At 45.8% G+C, this 22,783-nt stretch overlaps 1 protein-coding gene across 3 annotated transcripts in view; it reads right to left on the reverse strand.

The window, feature by feature from the left end:
• The window catches only part of CAMK2A (calcium/calmodulin dependent protein kinase II alpha), a 319,535-nt gene that overhangs the window by 171,328 nt on the left and 125,424 nt on the right, over positions 1–22,783 (reverse strand). For all 3 annotated transcript variants that reach the window (XM_073649789.1, XM_073649790.1, XM_073649791.1), the window contains exon 3: positions 18,274–18,333. In XM_073649789.1, coding sequence (XP_073505890.1) covers positions 18,274–18,333 — 60 coding nt within the window. The remainder of the gene's footprint in view (positions 1–18,273; positions 18,334–22,783) is intronic.

Consider the following 22,783-nt stretch of genomic DNA (forward strand, 5'->3'; position numbering starts at 1 on the left):
GTCGGTTGCTAAAATTATTTTATACATTTTTTTTTTTTAATATTTTCCATGAGGGACCAGTGGAATTAATTCTTCTGGATAAGATTATGGGTATGTGAACACGTTAAGTATTCGCTGCAGACATTTCTGTATCAAAAATGTGTCTCTTAGCAGGAAAAATGCTGCATAAATATATGCGTTTTTTATGTGTGTTTTTTTAGGAGTCATTAAAATGGGCGAAAAACGTTACAAAAACGCTAAAATAATTGACATTCTGCAGATTTCAAACTGCTTCAAATCTACAAGGGAAAAATAAAAGCAACAATTTCAGAAATGTCAATCACTTTGCTGGCACAGTTAAATGCTGCATTTTTCCATAGCAAAAGCGTGCAGAAAAAAACGGAGCAAAAACATGTAAATATATATATACAGTATGTGTGTGTGTATTTTTATATAATTCTGAACGTTTTCCTTTTTTATCTGCTTTTGAATACCATATTGTTATTGTTATGTTCTGCAACTTAGAACTAAGGAATAGGAGGGAAAAGCTGTCCCTGCACTGAGACTCAGCTTTACCCTACGCTGGGGTGGGTACCCTATTCCTTATGAATAGCCCCACCGAAACTCCTGCACTGAACTCAAACGAAGACCTGTAGGAAAGGGAAAGGGGTCCCTAAAAGATCTAAGGACTGGGAGCAAAAGCAGGTGACCTCCTAACAGAAAAGTTAGTTGCAGAAACGAAAATTAAAGGAAACAAAACTGGTGGAACAAGAAGTCCAAGAATAACAAAAGTCCAAAGCAAGAAGAACTAAACCAGGCTACTTAGCCAGAGCACAAGCATTACAACACTGATGTCCAGCAGGGAATGAGGACCAGGTGCTGGGTAATAAAGAGTGCAGAGATCATGTGACCAAGAAACCCAGCACCAGAGGAAAAGACCAGAAGCCTGCAAACCACAACAAGATGGCCGATAGTAAAACAACATAGATTCTAACAGTTATTTACATTTACAAAAACGAGCTAATAAATTGCATATTTGTAGATGGATGTATAGGTGCCAGCATTATTTTTTTATTATTTTTCAATCATTAGAGTGATTTGGAGGACTTTCTGTAGAGGTGAAAATGTACCAGAGCACTGTAGTCCATAGTACTTATGTGAAATCTCTCAAGTGACTCCCACAAATTCATTAGTGTGTGTTTATGTATCATACTGAGTGGGTGGGTTGTGTGTGGGGCATCATATTGTGTGTGTGCGTAGGGGGGACTGTGGGTGCACCATACTATGCGGTGGGACATAATACTGTCTTTGGGAGTCTGTGGTGGCATCATACTGTGTGGGGGACTGTGGAGGCATCATGACGCGCCCCTGGGCCTACTTGGTGTAGCGTTGCGCACGCGGGGACTACCCGGAGCCGGGCCTGTTGGGGGTAGTAGTCTCGTGGCGGTGACCCGGTCCGTGCCCAGGGAGTCAAACTGTGTGGCTGAGTATTAGCAGTAGATGTTGGACGACTACGCCACCCGTTGAATGCAGCTATGGAGCTGCCGCTGCAGGGCAGACCGCTGAGGCCGGTGGTACGATTGTGCAGCGTAGATGGTATAACCCCCAACGGGAGGGGTATGGCCTCAGGGCAGCCGACGTGGATGATGGGGGTAGCAGGAACCACTCAGAGACGATGCGGTGTAGTTCAGGGTCTTTACTGGTGATAAAGATAGACCCTCCCGGAGTACTGGCTAGCGATCGGGGCCTGGTCAGTCTTTGAGCAGATGGGATTTCCCCTGGCCAGGCGGAGTTGTAGGCCTCCCCAACTAATTGTACTCTTCTGGCTACCTTGCTAGAGGCGGGTAAAAGTAGCCCACGTCCCTGAGTGTACCGTGTGGTGCTCACCCGTATGGCCGGTGACTCGGGGCCTTCTAGTGGCTTCCGCTCCACGACGGCGGTGCTGGTCCCACGCGTGTGACCGTGCCTTCGGCTTTCTTGGCCAGAGGACCTGAAATCCCCTGCCGGTCGGTTTCTGCTGCTGGGTAAGGATTAGTCCCCACAGCCTCGGACTCCGGGTCCGGTGGTAACTCTTCAATCAGGGCGAGCTCTACAGCTGCCAGCCCCTGATTCCTTTTAGCATGACTTCCCCAGAGCTCCTGATCTTTCTAGTTCCTAAAGCTGCTCCACTACAGACCAGACTGTGTCTCTGTCTGTGTTCTCTGCTCTTTCTCCCTAACCCTGCCTCAGCCCCAGTTTTATATAGGGGAAGTTCTTCCCCTCCCAGGACTGGGCAGGAGGTGTGGCATGCATAGGATTCCTGACCAAGAGACCTCCCACCTGCTCTCAGACGTAATATTGCTATTACTGTGGAAACCAGACCCCTGGGGTGCCACAATCATAGTGTGTGGGGGTCTGTTGGGGCATTTTACTGTGTGTTGGCCATCATACTATGTGTAGGGGCAATGTAGGGCATCACAGTGAGTGGTGGACACTAAGAGTAATCATACTGTACGGTGAGACTGTAGGAGGAATCATACTGTGTGTGTGGGGGGGAAGACTGTGGTGCATCATACTGAGTAGGGGCATCACACTTTGTATGTGGGGCTGTGGGGGTATCACACTGCATGGGAGATACTAGAGACTTCATACTGTGTGGGGAAAACTTTGGGGTCATCATTCTGTGTATGGGGAGCTGTAGAGGCATCATACAGTGTGGGGGCTATGAGGACATTATAATATGTATGGGGCATCATACTGCGAGCTGTGTAGGCATCTTGCTGTTTGTGGGGAATTGGGGGTGCTTCATACTATATGGGGGTATCATACGATGTTTTTGGGGCAGTGGGGGCATTATATTGTGTATGTAGGTCTGTGGGTCATCACACTGTGTATGGGGAGCTATGGGTGCATCATACTATGTGGGGGATCTGTGGGTGGCATTATACTTTGTGGGGGGGTGGGAACATCATTTTCTTTGTGGGAACTATGGAGGCATGTCCTGTGGTGACATTATTCTCTATGGGAGGCATCATCAAACTGTGTTTGGTGGGAAATATGGAGGCCATGAAAAAGTACCATACTGTGTGGAAACCCTAATGGGCTTTTCTAGGAGTAATATTTCTGTGTGGGTGCATATAAGGGACTGGGCGAGGTTAGGGTAAAATTACTCCAGCTCTCTACGCACACTTCAGTATGTGCCTCTGTCTCGCCCAGGGTGATATAGGGGACTCGGTACCCGGGCCTTTTACCTTGTTTAGGATGTCACGGCAGTCGGCTCCCGGGCCAGTACTCTGGAGTCTCTCTTGAAAAGGGGTTTTAGTGTACAGTTTGTCTCGTGACGCCACCTGTGGTTTCCAGTAATAGTTACCGGCGCTACTGCAGACCTCCGGGGGTGATGGGATGGCAGCTGGGATGTTTCTGCTCCCCACAGGCGGAGCGGGCCCCCGGGGCAATGTAGGTGCAGATGGTGATGCTGGGCGTTGCAGTGCAGAAAAGATGGCGCAGCAGGAGTAACTGACAGAGACAGGAGATTCACTTCAGTACCTTTACTGGTGCAGATGTCAGGTACGGTCCAGGGTACTCGGTAGGAAGGGTGCACTTCAGGACTCTCCTCAGTGAGCGGTATAAGGCCTCCTGGTCCGTTTCTCCCCTTCTCTAAGCTCCTGGCCAGCCTGCAACTGGGCCTAGCTTCTGTGTGGAGTTGTTCTCTCACCTGTCGCTTGGTAGTAGGACCTTTCTTTGGCAACCACTATCCCTGGACGCTGGGGCCTTCATGGTTCCTAGTCCTGTAAAGGGTTTAGCTTCAGGTCCACCAGGGATCTGTAATCCTCCTGGTATGCCGGTAATCCCTACTGGGTGAAGAGGACCCTGTAGGCACGGACCCGGTGTCTGGTTTGTATTCTGGGGTGAGCCTGTGATGCTCCTCTGCCCCCTCATCTCCTTTCTCCTCTCTCCTTTGCCTTCGGCCACACTCGGGGCCCTCAGGACAAAGCAGCAGATGTTCTGCTTCTTCACTGGTCTAAGTGCCAGCACACTGTCTGACCTTCTGACTGCCTAACTCCACCCTCCATATATATCCCTAACAGGGCTCCCTCTGGTGGTCTGAGGTGGAAGGGTGGAGGTGTTTGTAGTGAGGGCCTCTTGTGGAGGAGTCCGTCCATGCACCCTTTTGGGTCCTGTGGTACCTGTAGTCGCAGGGTGCCACATTCAGTACTCCTGGACTGAAGCATTTTTAAAACAGGTAACAATAACAACAATAATAATTACAATAACAACAATGTTACAATAAGTTCCATCACCAGGTGTCAATTCCACGGATGAAGGTGTAACAAAAGCAGTATGAGGAACCCGCCTGAAAACCCTCAACGTAGGCCCTGGGTGTGGCTACAGGGTATAGACGATCCAGATCCTGGACCTCGTCTTCGGCCACGCCAAACGGGTTTTTGTTCTGAGGTCTTTTTTATATGCAACAAATAAGGGGCACTTTGATAAGTGCAACTATTTACAAGGAAAGTTGTTGGCTGCTCACAGTCCTCAGCCTACAAGTCTTTATACCCTCACGGGTAACTAAATGAACACATATTATTCGAAGTTCATACACATAAATAACAGTAGGTAATACCCAACTGGGTAACTATTTATACTTTAGGCATTTTGTATTTTAATCCCTAAACCTGCCAGGGATTTGGCCTTGTGTGCTGTGTGTGAATCTTCGTAGCACTGGGGTGGTACTGGTGTTTGTGCATACACTATCCGCTAACCTTTCAGATCTATGTGTAGGTAAGTCATAGAACTGCCTCAATCTCTCTATGGGACTGGCAAGTGCACTGATCATTGGGCCTTCAGGCTCCGCCTCAACGGGTGATCCCCCTCTTACTGGGGACTCTTCCTGTTCCTGAGCAGGTTCTTCTAGGGCGCTTACAGGTTCTACTGGTGGTTGAGGTTCTTCTGGTTGCTGATAGAAGTGTATCACTGGTATAATAACTGCTCCATCAAGTTGAGGCCAGTCCACAGGGAAGTCTCCTAGAACTGTATGAAGTACATCTTCCTTGGGTTCTTCCGATGCTATAAGAGGTACTTCTTCCTCCTGTGTCTTCAGTAGACCTGGACACACTTTCAAGTGGTCTCTTGAGACAGTTGCTGTCGTCTTACCTCCATCCTTACTGATGAGGCAGGTTTTACTGTTGTCAAATCTGGAGTTTAACACGATGTAGGGCTCTCTTTCCCACTGGTCATCGAGCTTGTGACCTCTTTTCCACTTTAGCACTATTTCTCCAGGTGCCAAGGGTTCTGCTGGTGCATGCTTATTGTACTGTTCTTCTTGCCTTTCCCTTACTCTGTTTAGACTGTCTTCGACACAGGCCTGTACTTTCCTGTACTGCTCTTGCCGATTCGTGTCCCAATCTTCAGTGGACATATCTGCAGTAGGTTCTACCACTCCAAGCTCCAGGTCCATGGGCAATTTTCCAGGTCTTGCTCTCATAAGGTACGCTGGGGTACAATTTGTAGAACTCACGGGTATGTGGTTATACAGGTCCACTAGGTTAGTTAGCTTGTCTGGCCACTGGTTCCTCTCTTCCAAAGGTAGGGTTTTTAGCAGGTCTATAATGATGTTATTCATTTTCTCGCACATACCGTTGGTTTGCGGATGATATGGCATAGTCCGGATCTTCTTGCATCCATAGAGGTTACAGAATTCCTTGAATAGCTCAGCTTCAAAAGCAGGGCCTTGATCTGTTAGCACCTTGTCCGGATATCCATGGGGTCTGCAGAAGTAGGCTTGGAACGTCCTTGCTGCAGTTTCTGCTGTCAGATCCTTGACAGGGGCTACCACCAGGAACCGGGAATAGTGATCCACCATGGTCAGGGCATAGGAATTGCCTGATCTGCTGGGCGACAGTTTGACGTGATCCAAAGCGACAATCTCCAGGGGTTGGGTTGTTTTGATGGACTGCAAGGGTGCTTTCTGGCTGCCGTAGTCTTTCCTTCTGAGGCTACAGGGTCCACAATTCCGGCACCACCTTTCTATGGAACTCCACATTCCAACCCAATAGAACCAGTCCTTTAGCAGGGTTTCCAGCTTCTTCCAGCCAAAGTGACCTGCTTGGTCGTGGTAGGCCTCTAACACCATCTGGATATCTGTCCTAGGTACAACAATCTGCCACACCATTTCATGGGTCTTGGGGTTGACATACCTTCTGCACAGCTTCTCTCTGTAGATGAACAGCCGGCTTCTCTCATTCCACAGGTGCTTGGCTTGTGGGGGAGCATCCTTCTCCAGGTGACAACCTTCTTGGGTTATCAGTCTTTTGATGAGGCCGACAACTGGGTCACTGTCCTGGGTCTCCTTCCAGCTGTGATGAGGTAGAGGGTTTGGCGTCCTACCATGACATTTTCTGGAGGCGTGCTGCTCGTGGACTATTCCATTTCTGTGGAAAGCAGGTAGTTCAATTTCTTCGAGATCATCCACTTCATCCTCAGTGTCCGACTGGTGGGGCCTTCTTGACAAGGCATCAGCATTGGTATTCTTGTGACCTGCCCGGTACTTGATTGTGAACTGATAATTCGACAGTCTGGCTACCCAATGCTGTTCCATGGCTCCCAACCTGGCTGTCTCCAGGTGTGTCAAGGGATTATTGTCGGTAAAGGCTGTGAATTTAGTTGAGGCTAGGTAATGCTTGAATCTTTCAGTGATAGCCCAGACCAAGGCCAGGAACTTCAGATTGAAGGAACTGTAATTCTCCGGGTTCCTCTCAGTAGGGCGAAGCTTCCTACTGGCATATGCAATTACCTTTTCTCTGCCGTTTTGCTTCTGTGACAACACAGCTCCCAGTCCTTCGTTGCTGGCGTCGGTGTACAACAGGAAAGGCTGGCTGTAGTCAGGGTAAGCCAGGATTTCTTCACCAGTTACGACTTCCTTCATTAATGCAAAGGATTCAGCCTGTTCCTTACCCCACTGGAATGGGTGATTTTTACCTCTCTTGGACTGTCCTACCAGGAGATCTTGTAAAGGTGCTGCCTTTTTGGTGTAATCCTTTATGAACCTCATGTAGTACCCGACCAATCCCAGAAACTGACGTACTTCCTTGATGTTTCTCGGTTCAGGCCACTTCTGGATGGCAGTGACCTTCTCCGGGTCCAGTGCTACTCCCTCTGAGCTGACCACATGTCCCAGGTACTGAACCTTCTGCTTGAGCAGGTGGCACTTAGAAGGTTTTAGTTTCATCCCATACCGGGACAATGCCTCAAATACCTCTGCCAGGTGCTTCAGATGGTCTTCATACGTCCTCCAGTACATGATAACGTCATCCAGGTACAGCAGCACTGTCTCAAAGTTCCGGTGTCCTAAGCAACACTCCATCAGCCTCTGGAACGTCCCGGGGGCGTTGCAGAGCCCAAACGGCATACTGTTGAACTCGCATAATCCCATCGGGGTGGTGAAGGCTGTCTTCTTCCGGTCTTCCTCAGCAACAGAGACTTGCCAGTACCCACTAGTGAGATCCAATGTGGAGAAGTAATTGGCAGATTTTAGTGCAGCCAGGGATTCCTCTATACGGGGCAAAGGGTATGCATCTTTATGTGTTATTCGATTAATTTGTCTATAATTTACACACATCCTCATGCTACCGTCCTTCTTTCTGACCAGGACCAGGGGAGCTGCCCAGGGGCTACAGCTATCCCTTACTACCCCTGCCTTTTTCATGTCATGCTACATTTCTTTGGCTTTTTGGTAATGTGCTGGTGGTATGGGTCTGTAACGCTCCTTAATGGGTGGATGGTTACCAGTGGGTATGTGGTGTTGTACCCCTTTAACCCTTCCAAAATCAAGTGGGTGTTTACTAAACACTTGTTCATATTTCGGAACCACCCTGTAGACACCGTGTTTTTGATGGACAGGAGTGGCGTCCGTCCCAACATGGAGCTGTTGACACCATTCCTCCAGCTGAGCTTCGGAGTCATTGTCCTCCACTGTATCCGGTGGGGTCAAGGATTCCACTGTGTGTATGGCATCATTATTCACAGTATACAGTCTGGCAACAGTGGCATATCGTGGCAATTTAACTTCCTCCTCCCCACAATTTAGGAGGCGTACGGGTACCCTCCCATTGTGTACATCAACTACCCCTCTAGCAGTTAAGAGTGTAGGTTTGTGTTCTGAGCTAGTGGGCTCCACTACCGCCTGGTAGTTCTGTCCCTTGAGACCTATTGCTGCCCTACACCAAATCAGCATTTCACTCATTGGGGGAATCATAATGGGTATCGGGTCTGTCACCCGTACATTACCAATCTCACCACCTGTTAGTTTTACCTGCTGCTGGTACAGGAGGGCTCGAATTTCCTTCTGGAGCACCTTCCTCTGCCCCGGTTTGGCAGTGTCAGCCATCTGTTGGAGTAAGAACAACACTTCTCCCAAACAGTTACCAACTTCATTTGTACCAAGTATCATATACAAGTCTGTATCACCAGGGTTAGACTCCACTACAATCAGCCCTTGGTCCTTTAGTTCCGCTCTCCCCACCTTCACTGTCACGTCCTTAACCCCTACTAGGTTAAGAGGAAGGCCATTGGAGGCATACACAGAGAGATTTGGGGCTGGCGGATGGAGTTCATCTAGGAACCAGTACCTTTTGCAGAGGATGTCAGGTATGATGGTTATCTGTGACCCGGTGTCCAGTAATGCTGGTGTTGCTATGCCGTCCAGCACGATGGACAGGAAAGGCCTTCCTCCTACAAACCGGTGGTACCAGCTTGATGGGCCTGGTTGGTCTACTCCTGGGTGTCGGCCCTCGGCCCCAGGGTTTGCCCATTTAAAGGACAGGTCCGGGTGGTATGGCCTGCCTTGTGGCAACGGTAGCAGACGAATTCTCATGGGGTTCGACGTTGGTCGTTGGTCCTCCCACGGGGTGGCGTTGTCCTCCTTCTTCTCCTCATCCAGGGGACATCCTCAGGACTGTCGGCGAGTAGGATCCTTCCCTCCGGCTCGGGCTCCACCTGTAGCTGCAGGGCGCTCAGGACAGTGGTCAGGGTTTTACTTAGCTGACGCACTTCAGAGCGCAGGCTGTCCAGCTCGCTAGGGGGCACTGTTTGCATTTTTATTTCAGCCATTAATGAAGGAGTAGTGGGTGCTGCAGGCACTGTGGTGGCCCCACCCTGGTAACGCTGGGTAGCAGTATCTGATGGTTCCAGGGGCTGCAGACCCTTAATAGCCATGTCAGGGTGTCAAAGCTGGCATTTGGATGATCTAAGGCCCACCACCGTACGGTTCTGCTCTCCTCCGGGGACCTCAACCCCCGGATGAATTGTTCTGTCAGTATTTTGTTCTCATCTTGTATGCTGGCTGGACTAACCTGTTTCAGGGCCTGTAGTGCCTCTTGTAGACGCCAGACATAGTCCGGGATACTGTCCTCAGGTTTCTGGGTACAGTGGTAGAACCTCATCCGGAGATCTATCTCAGTGCGGTTTTCAAAGACAGTTTGCAGTCTCTTAAATATGATAGATACTGATTCCTGGCTGTGGCTGGCCAGGTTTCAACTTCCCGCTCGGCGGCACCAGTCAGTTGTCCCAGAACAACAGCGGCCCTCTGTTTACCAGTCATTGAATACACCGCATATCTTTCTCTTGAATCCAGACAGGGTGTCTGGTTTGCCATCATACTGGGGAAGCCATTTTGCTCCGGGGATGTACGGCAGGGCCATGGGCATGACTGGAATCGCGACCCCTGCTGGTGGGGCCGGGCGCGAGTTGAGCATCAGGAGCGTTAACCGGTACTCCGGCGTTTTGCTGGTCGTCGGCCATGGTTGCGCCCCCCTAGTGAACTATAGCCTACCTCCTTTACTTTTGATTGGGTAGGCCGCAGCTCCGCAGGTGACGGTCTCTTTCAGGACCTTGCATTTCCCTCGCGGCTAACGTCAGAGCGTGCGCTTGACGACGGTCTCCTTCCAGGACCTGACGCTTCCTGGTTCGGCGTCGAGGTGCGAGGCGGGGCCTGGGCTTCGCGCGCTACCAACAGTCACGCCTCTCTAGTTCTCGCGGTTACGCCCCTCTTCTTCCTGTGTGGCGACGCGGTAATGGCGGCGATGTTCACCACAGTTTAAACACAGTTCAATTACGGCACACAGTACCCGGTGGCAACAGGCACGAAATCCTGTTCGTGACGCCAGGAAGAGAGTGTCTCGCCCAGGGGGATATAAGGGACTCGGTACCCGGGCCTTTTACCTTGCTTAGGATGTCACGGTAGTCGGCTCCCGGGCCCGTACTCTGGGGTCTCTCTTGAAAAGGGGTTTAAGTGTACAGTTTGTCTCGTGACGCCACCTGTGGTTTCCGGTAATAGTTACCGGCGCTGCTGCAGACCTCCGGGGGTGATGGGATGGCAGCTGGGATGTTTTTGCTCCCCACAGGCGGAGCGGGCCCCCGGGGCAGTGTAGGTGCAGATGGTGATGCTGGGCGTTGCAATGCAGAAGAGATGACAGAGACAGGAGATTAACTTCAGTACCTTTACTGGTGCAGATGTCAGGTACGGTCCAGGGTACTCGGTAGGAAGGGTGCACTTCAGGACTCTCCCCAGTGAGCGGTATAAGGCCTCCTGGTCCGTTTCTACCTCTCTCTAAGCTCCCGGCCAGCCTGCAACTGGGCCTAGCTTCTGTGTGGTGTTGTTCTCTCACCTGTCGCTTGGTAGTCGGACCTTTCTCTGGCAACCACTATCCCTGGACGCTGGGGCCTTCGTGGTTCCTAGTCCTGTAAAGGGTTTAGCTTCAGGTCGACCAGGGATCTGTAATCCTCCTGGTATGCCGGTAATCCCTACTGGGTGTAGAGGACCCTGTAGGCACGGACCCGGTGTCTGGTTTGTATTCTGGGGTGATCCTGTGATGCTCCTCTGCCCCCTCAACTCCTTTCTCCTCTCCTCTTTGCCTCCGGCCACACTCGGGGCCCTCAGAACACAGCAGCAGACATGCTGCTTCTTCACTGGTCTAACTGCCAGCACACTGTCTGACCTTCTGACTGCCTAACTCCACCCTCCATATATATATATCCCTAACAGGGCTCACTCTGGTGGTCTGAGGTGGAAGGGTGGAGGTGTTTGTTTGTAGTGAGGGCCTCTTGTGGAAAAGTCTGTCCATGCACCCTTTTGGGTCCTGTGGTACCTGTAGTAGCAGGGTGCCACACCTCTCTTTCTTTGGATTTGGACTCATGCATGAATAAATCTGCTTTTATGTCCTTTAATTTTCGAGGGCATACCCTGAGGAAGAGGCATGTCCCTGAAATGTTGCATCAAGATGGAATGCTGTACTAAGCGTTGAAAATCCTTTTTGTTATTTCCATCTTCATTTTTCTCCATTGTATCATGTTTGGAAGGGATGAGGATCTTCTAGGACTCTACAGGTCATTGTTGCCTAATCGGGGTGAATATTTTTTTTTCAATTTCTGCACTCCACAGTATGTTTTTTTTCGGAATATTGAAGAAAAAATTTTGCCCCATCGTGTGTTTTCCTGTTATTTTACTTTCATTTTTGAATCTGTTTAAAGGTATTTTCTGCCCCTTTCTTTAAGTTTACATTTGACGCCAGTGTGGTAAAAAAAAAAGAAGAAATATCATAAGCCCACCTTCCGATCCACTGCCCCTCATCCGTCCTCCCATGATCATGTTCCCTACTACTGTAGTCTCCTATCTTCCTCTTCCGGCGTGGTCAGAAGGTGGCCATTGCAGATTATCGGTGACTAGATATCATACACGCCAGAAGAGGAGACCACCAAGCAATCCATTGTGCCCTGGCCATGTGTCTAGGGCAGTAATCTTGCCCTGGTCAAAGGTAAAACCCAGCAACAACGCTGCCGGCAAAGCAGTGCTATGTAGGAAGAGTTTAATTCAGGTTTCTCCGTGAGCTCCCGTCAGCGACAAACATCACATTGTCTTGATAGATGAGTTTCAATGCTAATCTCCCCTGCCAAGGAGCTGTCAAAGCGCAATGCTCCTGCCTGCCTGTAGCTCTCCAGGACTGACAGCGCAACACAACCTTCTTCGCAATAAACTGGCATCCCTCGAGAGATATTGCTCCACTGTGACCTACTTCTCCAGGGGGAGCTGCCATCAGAGGCAGGTGTGATAACATCTGCGTTACACAACCTGCGTTACACAGCCTGCCCACACTGCAATCAAGGTGCGCTTGTCTTTGAGCATGGGAATTCAGCATCCAAATATATTCAGATTATGTATGCGCACTTTATTATAAGAGTGGGGACAGTATATCCGAATTCTACTGCAAATTAAAGGGAATATGTAGTCAAAAAAATGACCTATTGATTAAGGGCTTGTTCACACATTGTGTTTTTCTCACACTTTTTTAAAACAATCTTTATATAAGGCATCACACACAAGCAAGAGACAAAAACTGCAGCGTCAAAAACACACACACAAAAAAAAAAAACGCATGTAAAAAAAACGCACTCAATAATGCCATGAACTAACAGCAAGTTAGCAAGTTTTTGCTATGTAAGCTGACAGCAACATGATGTAGGGACAGAGACCCTGATTCCAGTGATGTGTCACTTAGTTTACTGGGTGCAGCAGTTGTGCTAGAATCACATTTTTTCTCTGTTGCAAATCTAGCAGTGCTCTAAATGCTGAGCTGTGTATAACTCCACCTACATCACTGATTGGCTGCTTTTTGTGTACACTGTATATATAGCTGTTAGTCGTGGGAATGTGGTTGGACTACAAGGCACAAGACTACTAGTCCTATAGTGCCAATTTACTGCTGATAAAACACTTAGTGTATTGAAGCTACAGCACACAGACTAGTAAGTGACTCATTGCTGGAATCAGGGTCTCTTCCACTGCACTAAGCTGCTCTCAAATTACATAACAAAAAGCTGCTGACAGATTCCCTTTAACAACTTGATGGCTGGGTCAATTTTTGTTTTTGCGCTATCAGTGTTTTTTTCCTCCTCTTCTAATAAGAGTCACAACTTTTTTTATTTTTCGGTTAAAATAGGTATATATGTTTGCCAGGTTGCATATGCATATGTACCCGCCGATCATACTCGACTTATGCATATGCATACGTACCAGCAGGTCATACTCGGTTTATGCATATGCTTACGTACCCACTGATTGTACCCGACTTATGCACATGCATACGTACCCGCCGATCATACCCGACTTATGTATATGCATACGTACCCGCCGATCATACCCGACTTATGTATATGCATACGTACCCGCCGATCATACCCGACTTATGTATATGCATACGTACCCGCCGATCATACCCGACTTATGTATATGCATACGTACCCGCCGATCATACCCGACTTATGTATATGCATACGTACCCGCCGATCATACCCGACTCATGTATATGCATACGTACCCGCCGATCATACCCGACTTATGTATATGCATACGTACCCGCCGATCATACCCGACTTATGTATATGCATACGTAGCCACCGATCATACTCGACTTATACATATGCATATGTACCCACCGATCATACCCGACTTATGTATATGCATACGTAGCCACCGATCATACTCGACTTATACATATGCATATGTACCCGCCGATCATACCCGACTTATGTATATGCATATGTACCCACCGATCATACTCGACTTATGCATATGCATATGTAGCCGTCGATCGTACCCGACTTATGCATATGTACCCACCGATCATACCCGACTTATGTATATGCATACATACCCGCCGATCATACCCGACTTATGTATATGCATACGTACCCGCCGATCATACCCGACTTATGTATATGCATACGTACCCGCCGATCATACCCGACTTATGTATATGCATACGTAGCCACCGATCATACTCGACTTATACATATGCTTACGTACCCACCATTCGTACCCGACTTATGTATATGCATATGTATCCACCGATCATACTCGACTTATGCATATGGATATGTAGCCGTCGATCGTACCCGACTTATGCATATGTACCCACCGATCATACTCGACTTATGTATATGCATACATACCCGCCGATCATACCCGACTTATGTATATGCATACGTACCCGCCGATGGCTCAGAAACCGGTGAATCCCCACAGCGCACAGTGCTTGTGCTGGAGGGACTCATGAGTCTGCAGTCACACAGAGTGACTGCATACTTATCGAGTTAGACTGGACAACCCCTTTTAATCTTGCATACAATTTTATAAAAAAATAATAATTTCTGTATTTTTCTAATGCCAAAAAACGCTCCTAAGCACTGAAGAACCAGACTACATTTAGTCCCCGGCACCTGTTAAACCTGATTTTTTATTTTGTAATAGATGTGGTCCTGGACATGATAGTGCTTCTATTGGGCTTACCAATTCGGATTCGGGTCTTCTACACAGAATTCTGTTGCTATGGAAACCTCCACTGCTGCAAGAGGCAGCTCTCCTGTCCCGTGTGAAAAAAAAAAGAGCGGAGAGGTCCATGGTGCTAGGGAGACAGATTGAACCTGACAGGCTGCTCATAAATGATATAAAACATTAATAAATCCCTGGCGCTCCCGCACTGTATATACGAGAGTGCACGCAGCAATATCACCAGGATAGCAGAAATGTAATATTGGGTTTGCTTCGCTCCCAGCTCCTGTTTTTCCTCAGTTATTGTTACTTTGATGTTTAGTTACAATATGCCTAAAAAAAACACAAGCGGCAATGGCCGCAGCTGCAAGATTGCTAAATCCTACGGGCTGGGAATAACATAAATAGCCAACGTTTTGTAGTTTTTAGGGATTTTTTTTACTCTATGATAATTGTAGCCATGTTCTGGGGGGCTGTTCCCTGTGAGAACTTTTACTTTTTTCATTATTCATGATTTATGTTCTTCAGTGTTGTACACTTATTAGGCTCTTATACTCATACTTTTTTTTAATATTTTTGCAAATAATTTAAAGATATATCCCACCAGGCAATTTTTTTCTGCTTGGAATATAAGCATCAAGCCATCAGATTAGTCCTGTTATCCTAAAGGGTTATTCCCATCTCCTTTCAGGAAGAATAACTTTGTCCCGGTACCGACTAGTGGATGGGAACGTACAAAAGTGGCGAAGAACGGCTGAGTTATGTGGCTTTCCTATCTCTCATAGAAATGAATTGCATTAAAGGGGTTGTCCAGTTCAAATCGATAAGTCTGCAGTCACTCTGGTTTCCGGGCCAGGACCGGCGGGTATGTGTACATTATACATACTCCTAGAGCCCGTCTAGTAGGCACGGCATCGCTCCATACACTGGTATTGTCTCCGTCTAGTGGTGTGGCTGTCCAGTGGGTGTGGCCAACTAGAGGGCGTGGCCTCGCTCCATACACTTGTATTGTCCCCGCCTAGTGATGCGGCTGTCCAGTGGGTGTGGCCAACTAGAGGGCGTGGCCTCGCTCCATACACTTGTATTGTCCCCGCCTAGTGATGCGGCTGTCCAGTGGGTGTGGCCAACTAGAGGGCGTGGCCTCACTCCATACACTTGTATTGTCCCCTCCTAGTGATGCGGCTGTCTAGTGGGTGTGGCCAACTAGAGGGCATGGCCTCACTCCATACCAGAGTATGGAAACGTGGACGTGCCCATACATACCCTCCGGTCCCGGGTCAGAAACCCGCGAATTCTTGCAGTGCACAGAGCGTGCCCTGGGGCAGTCATAAGTCTGCAGTCACACAGAGTGACTGCAGACTTATCGATTTGGTGTGGACAACCCCTTTAAAAATGGCCATAAACATTAGATTGTGGTCACCATTATGATACTTCGATTAATAGTTATCTCTCCTGACTACCCAATAAATAGGAAAGCTCATCCAGATCATCTGGCACTGACTTATCTCACCGCCGAATGAAAGGATTGGGAGATTGAATTCCAACTGTCCGATCATGTCCCCTGAGATAATCTATCGCGGCACAGTCAGAAGACCCTCCATACACATTGCATTGTCGGTAGGTCGATACTATTGAAATAGGCAGTATTGGCAATCATTTATCTCTGCATATGAGGACCTTTGGCAAACCTCACAGCAAGATACTTTATTTCTGTCATTTCTGATTTACGCCATGATAGTATGAGAACAGAATAACTTTTTAAAGGGAATCTGTCAGCAGGTTTTGCTATGTAATCCAAGAGCAGCAGAGTGTAGAGACTGAGACCCTGAATCCCGTGTTGTGTCACTTACTAGGCTGTGCTTTTGTTTGCTTTGGCAATGGCAAGGGTTCCTGTGGCCATCACATACAGAGTATTTCCTCGACATGTAATCCAATGGCAAGATAAGTTTAACAGAGCAGGAGTTGCGCTACCTGTAGCCCGTCCCTGGGAGGCGTGAGGGACCTGTATTGAGATACTAATAGGACTAATGATATCTGCGGCTGTTGTCCTACATAGTGTCAGAAATTGATTGAAACCTTTAAGCTATGTCTCTATGAAAATTCTTTATGCGTAAAAACCTAATGTGATTTGCAAGAGAATACAAGGCTGGATCCTCGGATTTCTAATGTCAGTATAGAGTTTGATACTCCATGGAACGGTACACAGAAAAGTCCCATTCAATGAGTGCAATCTGCATGGGCCTACACACCCTTCGCTAGCCTCAATTCTGCACAGAAAAAAATGAAACGCGACACAGGTTTCTCATTGAAAACAATATGAGCAGATTTCACATAGTCAACACCGTCATCCATGTGAGAAAAATAAGTTTGGGAGGTGGAATATGCATCTCTAGCTTCACCGTCGTAGTGCCTCTAAATTGATGGAACACCGTTGTCGACCGTAAAACGTTTCTGAAAATTGTCAGAGTACATTAGTCCTTATGTAGCAATAGAGAGAGCATTCCCTAAATTGTGCAGCAGTGTTATAGAGGACTTACATATCAAAGATTGCTAGGAAGTTCTTCGAATTTATCTAGAAGCCTTCAAGTTATTTTAACACAATTTTAATAACTACCAGATATAATTCACTAAGCTTTTTATGAAACCACTAAAACCCAAGCTTAGACAATGGACCATCAACAATGGACCACCAGTATTGGATCTGGCAGAAAGTAGACCATTAGCCTCTTGTGAAACCATTGAAAGTCAAGCTGGGCCATGAACCATCGGTATTGGGCAGACAGTAAACCATCGGCATCTTTTAAAACCATTAAAACCCAAACTAGCCATTGATCACTGATATTTGGCCTGAAAGACAGTGAAAAATAAGCCTCTTGTAAAATCCAAGCTAACCCTTGCATCAGTGATATTGGGACCTGCAGAGAGGAGACCATCAGCCTTTAGTAAAACTATTAAAATCCATGCTAGCCCATGTATTACTGGTATTGGGCCTGTCAGGGAGTAGACTATCAGCTTCTTGCAAAATTATTAAAACCCAAGATAGTCCATGGATCATCGGTATTGGGCCTTGAAAACAGCGGAGCATCAGCCTTTTGTAAAACCATTAATACTCAAGCTAGCCGATAGACCACTGGTATTGGGCCTTGCAGGGAGTAGACCATCAGCCTATTGTAAAACTATTAAAACCCAAGCTTGCCCAAAGATCATCAGTATTTGGCCTGGAAGAGAGCGGACTATCAACCCATTGTAAGATAATTAATACTCAAGCTAGTCCATGGACCACCGGTATTGTGCCCTGCAGTGAGTAGAACATCAGCCTATTGTAAAACTATTAAAACCCCAAGCTAACCTATGGATCACTGATATTGGGCCTGGTAGGGCGTAGACCATCAGCCTATTGTAAAACTATTAAAACCCAAGCTAGCCTATGGATCACTGATATTGGGCCTGGCAGGGAGTAGACCATCAGCATTGGGTCTTCCAATGATTAGCCAAAAGCAATGGGTTTTGAAGCAAGTAGACCACCAACAAATAATGAAAGAACAAGAAACACTGATAAAACGCAAAGAACAGAGAGAAAGGAATTCAGCACATGCCAAATGGTAGACTATTCTCAATCTCTGGGTGAGAATAAGACTGTGGTATAAGCAAGCATCTATATTGGGTGGTGCAACAGGACTCTGTGACTCTGGTGTTGGGTGCCAAACGAGGCAACAAAAAGACACCTTGCTATAGGCATGATACTTAGATGCAGGATTAAATGTCAACTGAACCCCAAAAAAAAACCTAACTGCAGCTCTGGTATAAATTTTTGATCTAAAAATTAACTTTGTACCCTACAAACAAAGAGAAGAACACTTGAGTTTGTACAATTTTTGGTGTAAAGTAACAGAAGAGCACACATTGCTTTGCGCTCATCAACCCGCTGTTTTGGGGGTTGCAGCAGTTTTGTCAACATTTCAAAATATTCTTGTTGGATACTCGAGACTGACCTATATTCGGATGCTTCAGGAGACGACAAATTCTTGCCTCACGCTCCAGTTTCTGATGATCTAAAAGGAGAAAAAAAAGAAACGTAAGTTGTTTCCAAATGACAAAATTGGCAGCAAATCAAATCCTCAGACGGGGGATGCAGTTCTGTCCATTCAAGTCCAACGGTATCAACATACGGCACTTGAGTCCTACATGTAACATTTTATAACATCTACATTTCCGGAATGATATCTTATGTAGGGGCTCAAAAAGTTCCCTCTGTATCTTTGTCCTATGGATGAACATTGGAGCTGATATCTGGTAAATTCAGGACAGACTATGTCGTCAACAATCAGCCTTGATGCATCTACCGCACACATCTAATAAAATGAGTCAATGGATGCCAGGAAGTTACAATAAAAAAAAAATAGGAACTGCCTGCAAAGAGCTTAAAGTGTAATTTTTTTTATTAAGATTGTTTAGTGATCAGAGACTTCGGCTTTAAAATTGGTGGCTTTCCCAGTTTGCATATAAAAAAAAAATTGTGTTCAGAAATAAAGTATGAGATCACCAGGTACATCTGCTGGAGGCATTCATTGGAGATGTTTTTCAAAATCCAGAACTTAAAAAAAATAAGGCACTTTTTAGATTGTTAAGCTCTGTTCCCATCGCAGCAAAGAGTTGGGGGCATTGGTAGCGTTCTCCAACATACACCTCGAAAAGAAAGCTATGACGTCAACCACTGTTTATGACTACAGCCATAATGAACGCAACCAGTCTGTACAGCCGGGATGTAGTCTCTTCCAACTGGAATGTAGTTCTACCTCCATCATCTTATCCCTACCATGCTAAGGAAAGATAAACTTTATGGGAATGGATGAGTTTGGGCTTCGATCTGACATCTGTCAATGACTTCCAGAATGTCTGTATATTCCCGAAATAAAAAATAAGGCACTTTTTAGATTGTTAAGCTCTGTTCCCATCACAGCAAAGAGTTGGGGGCGTTGGTAGCGTTCTCCAACATACACCTCGAAAAGAAAGATATGACGTCAACCACTGTTTATGAATACAGCCATAATGGAAGCAACTAGTCTGTACAGCCGGATGGATTTTTAATGAAAGTACACCAGCCTTCATCGGGTCTAAGAGATTGATTTAATAACGTATACAGTTCGAATTGTAAATTCTGGTGTCAAATCCGCTTTAAGGGATTGTTCACACATTGCATTTTTGTCTCGTGGTTTTTTTTTTTTAATGGTCGTTTGCACCTCTGAATATATACGTATACATATTTTTTATCGATATATTAGTTTTCCATATCACTATATCAAAAAAAAGTTCATAAACCTGGTCACTAAACCTAATGTTTGACTTTTCAGCAGTCTCATTATCATTACAGGCAGGATCGCAATCAAAAGTAACACCTTCATACATAGTAGATAAGATAGGATCCATAATTAACTCTAGGTGATGTCACAGCTCACCTGCTCACTCTTCCTTCATAATTAATTTGCCCTGATCATAACATGCTTCAATACAACTAAGTAGCATCTGAGTCGGTCTATTCGCGCTAATGTCCAATTTGGGTCTCTTCTGAAAAATTTCAAGCACTGATTTAACTAGAAAAAAAAATTTGAAATCTGATGTCTTTGGCAACCCTTTTTTTACTGTAACATTTTAATCCCGTTGGTTCCCCACTACTCTGAATAATAGAGACGGTCATTTTGTGTGAATTTACGAGGGCCCCGTTTGGCACAGCAGCTATATGACAGCTGCTCCGAGCATTTTGTGAGTTGAATAATTTATACCATCATGTTATACTCCTTGTCTTGCATATAGTCATTGTAAAGATTTCAATGGAATCTGTCATGAGGTTCAACCATCCTAAGCCGTCTATATGGCGTTTATATACACTGACACTGAAAGGGTATCTGTCAGTCGGATAAACCTCCTAAGCCGTCTATATGGGCAGGTAGGTCATAGGAAGCTGAATAAAATGATACCTTGATATTTGTGATCTGATGTCTTATTCCAGAGAAATCCCATTTTTCTTAATATGTAAATGAGCTGTTAAGATCTATGGGCCGGACATAGATCTCCTCGAAAATCTGCCTCCCAAAGCTTATTAGAAATGAAAGGTGACATTACCAGTGTGAGACATGTAATGACTGACCGTCTACTCTCCTGATCTACACATCTCACACTGGTAACGCCACCTTTTATTTAAAATAAGCTCTGGAGGCAGATTCTCCAGGAGATCTATGTCCGGCCCATAGATCTTAACAGCTGATTTACATATTAAGAAAATTGTAGATTTTTTTGGAATAAGACATCAGATCACAGATATCAACGTATCATTTTATTCAACTTTCTATGACCTACATGCCTATATAGGTGGCTTAAGAAGGTTGATCCCACTGACAGATACACTTTCAGTGTCAGTGCATATAAACGCCTTAAAGAAGCACTCCTCCTTCCATCAAAGTTTTCATCCTCTTAATATATTGCAATCATCATATTATACAGCACTGTGTACTTACAATTGCTCATTTTACCTTTCTACTAGTAAATTCTTCTCTTTTCTCTGCTCTATGTAGAAACAAGAAGTCTGAATTTATCATTCCCCTCTTCAACTCCTGACCCAGCTGCTCCTCCTTCCCTCTGCCAGGGACTTTTGCAGTGACTCATGAGTCATACAGGGAAAATTGGCCTCCTGTTTCTACATAGAGCTTAGAAGGATTCAGCTAGTCTGTTTTTAATCACGTGATGCCATATACCTAATGGAAAAGAGAAGAATTAGCTGGGCAGAAAGGCAAAATGAGCAATTGTAAGTGGACAGTGCTATATAGCATGATGATTGTAATATATTAAAAGGATAAAAATTTTGTGGGACTGCTTCTTTAACAATGGAATTGCAACAGCAAGAAGGAAAAGTCATGGAATTATGGAAATCACAAGATCAGTAGACATGTTAATGTTATGCAAAATATGAAAAATGGAAACAACATTTTAAAAGCATCTCAGTTTATTCAGTATCGAATGTGAGCACTAAGTGCAGAAATCCCCGCACTTACTTTCCTTGGTTGCTATCAATGCGGTCATTAATGGTTGTCTGAGTAATGTTCTGACATGCTCAGTACACTTAGGCTAATCATCAAGATCTACTGCTGGCAGCTGCCTTTGCAATTACCGACCAATGATGTCCCAGATGTAGTAAACTTGAGCCACGCCGGCTGCTCATAGTAACACAAGCAAGGAATCCTGGAAGTGATGATAAAGCCCCCACAGAGCCCTGATCTCAACATTATCAAGCCTGTCTGTGATTACGTGAAGAGTATGAAGGATTTGAACCAGCGACATCCACAGAAGATCTGTGATGTGAATCGTTTTGCACACAACTGTATATATAGACACAAAAACATCGTTTTTATCTTTTTATGAAAACTATTTTTCTCGTTTCATCCGCAGATTTTATTCCCTTCTTAATTTTATTTTCTGCTTTACACGGTTTATTATAGAGACCAAGGGTTTTTTTTGGTTTGTTATTGCCTGATCTACAATGTCTGGTAATTGCATTAGAGAACAGGCAGCAATCACACAGTGGGGCGACTAAGACTCTGCTGAACAATCAGAAGCCATTGTGTGCCCACAGCAGAATGACTGCATGCTTCTCTTGCCAGGAGAATTTAACCGAACAAAGCCCGAGATGAGACGAGCCATCTCCTTCCATTATTACTAATGACAAAACATCATGCCAAAAATGTGAATCTACAGAAAAAACAATTAGTAAAATCATTAATTATCCTCTTCTGGAAGTCATCAATCAATGGGTAATAAGACAGACCGTTCACAGTTAAAGGGGTTTTCCAGGTTTGAATATAGATAGAGATGAGCGAACCCGGACTGGTACTTCTCCTGGAAGTCCGTTTTATAGTTCAGGAATCTGGGGAGGAGAAAGACGAGAGAGAGATTTTCCAGCTCCAAAATTCGGGTCCCCATTGATTTCAATGGGGCTCAGGTTCAGGTTTGAGTACAGTTCTGGTACTTGAGTCGAACTTTGGACTTAAGTTCGGTCAGGTAGCAGAACCCGAACGTCCACGGGTCCACTCATCCCTAAATATAAACAATGAAAGCAGCAAAACAGCACAGTGTAGTGGCCATTCCTGCGTACTGCAGCTCATGTAATATGTAAATGAATGCGAGCTGAGTACCTACAGTGGGGAAAATAAAAAAACACAACATTTGAACTTGGTTTAAGATGGTATACATGCAGCACATAAATGCATGGCCATAAATCAGAAAAACCTACAAGAAGCAAAATGAACATAAACCCTGCTGTAAATAAATAAAAAGCAAGTGCATTTAAATAAACTAGGGTTCTTAGTAACACTGTTTTTGATCAAAAATAGTATAAAAGCTTTCCCACCGCGACAAGGTGAACCCGTTCGAGAAAGTCCTACACTGTCTAATATTAAAAACCTTACCATGTGTCAAAACTGACCTCTGTGTGAATAAGGACAGACAAAGGAC

The sequence above is a fragment of the Phyllobates terribilis genome, unplaced genomic scaffold, assembly GCF_046119375.1.
Source record: "Phyllobates terribilis strain yellow unplaced genomic scaffold, ASM4611937v1 Scaffold_10__3_contigs__length_209671492, whole genome shotgun sequence".
Classification (NCBI taxonomy): Eukaryota; Metazoa; Chordata; class Amphibia; order Anura; family Dendrobatidae; genus Phyllobates; species Phyllobates terribilis.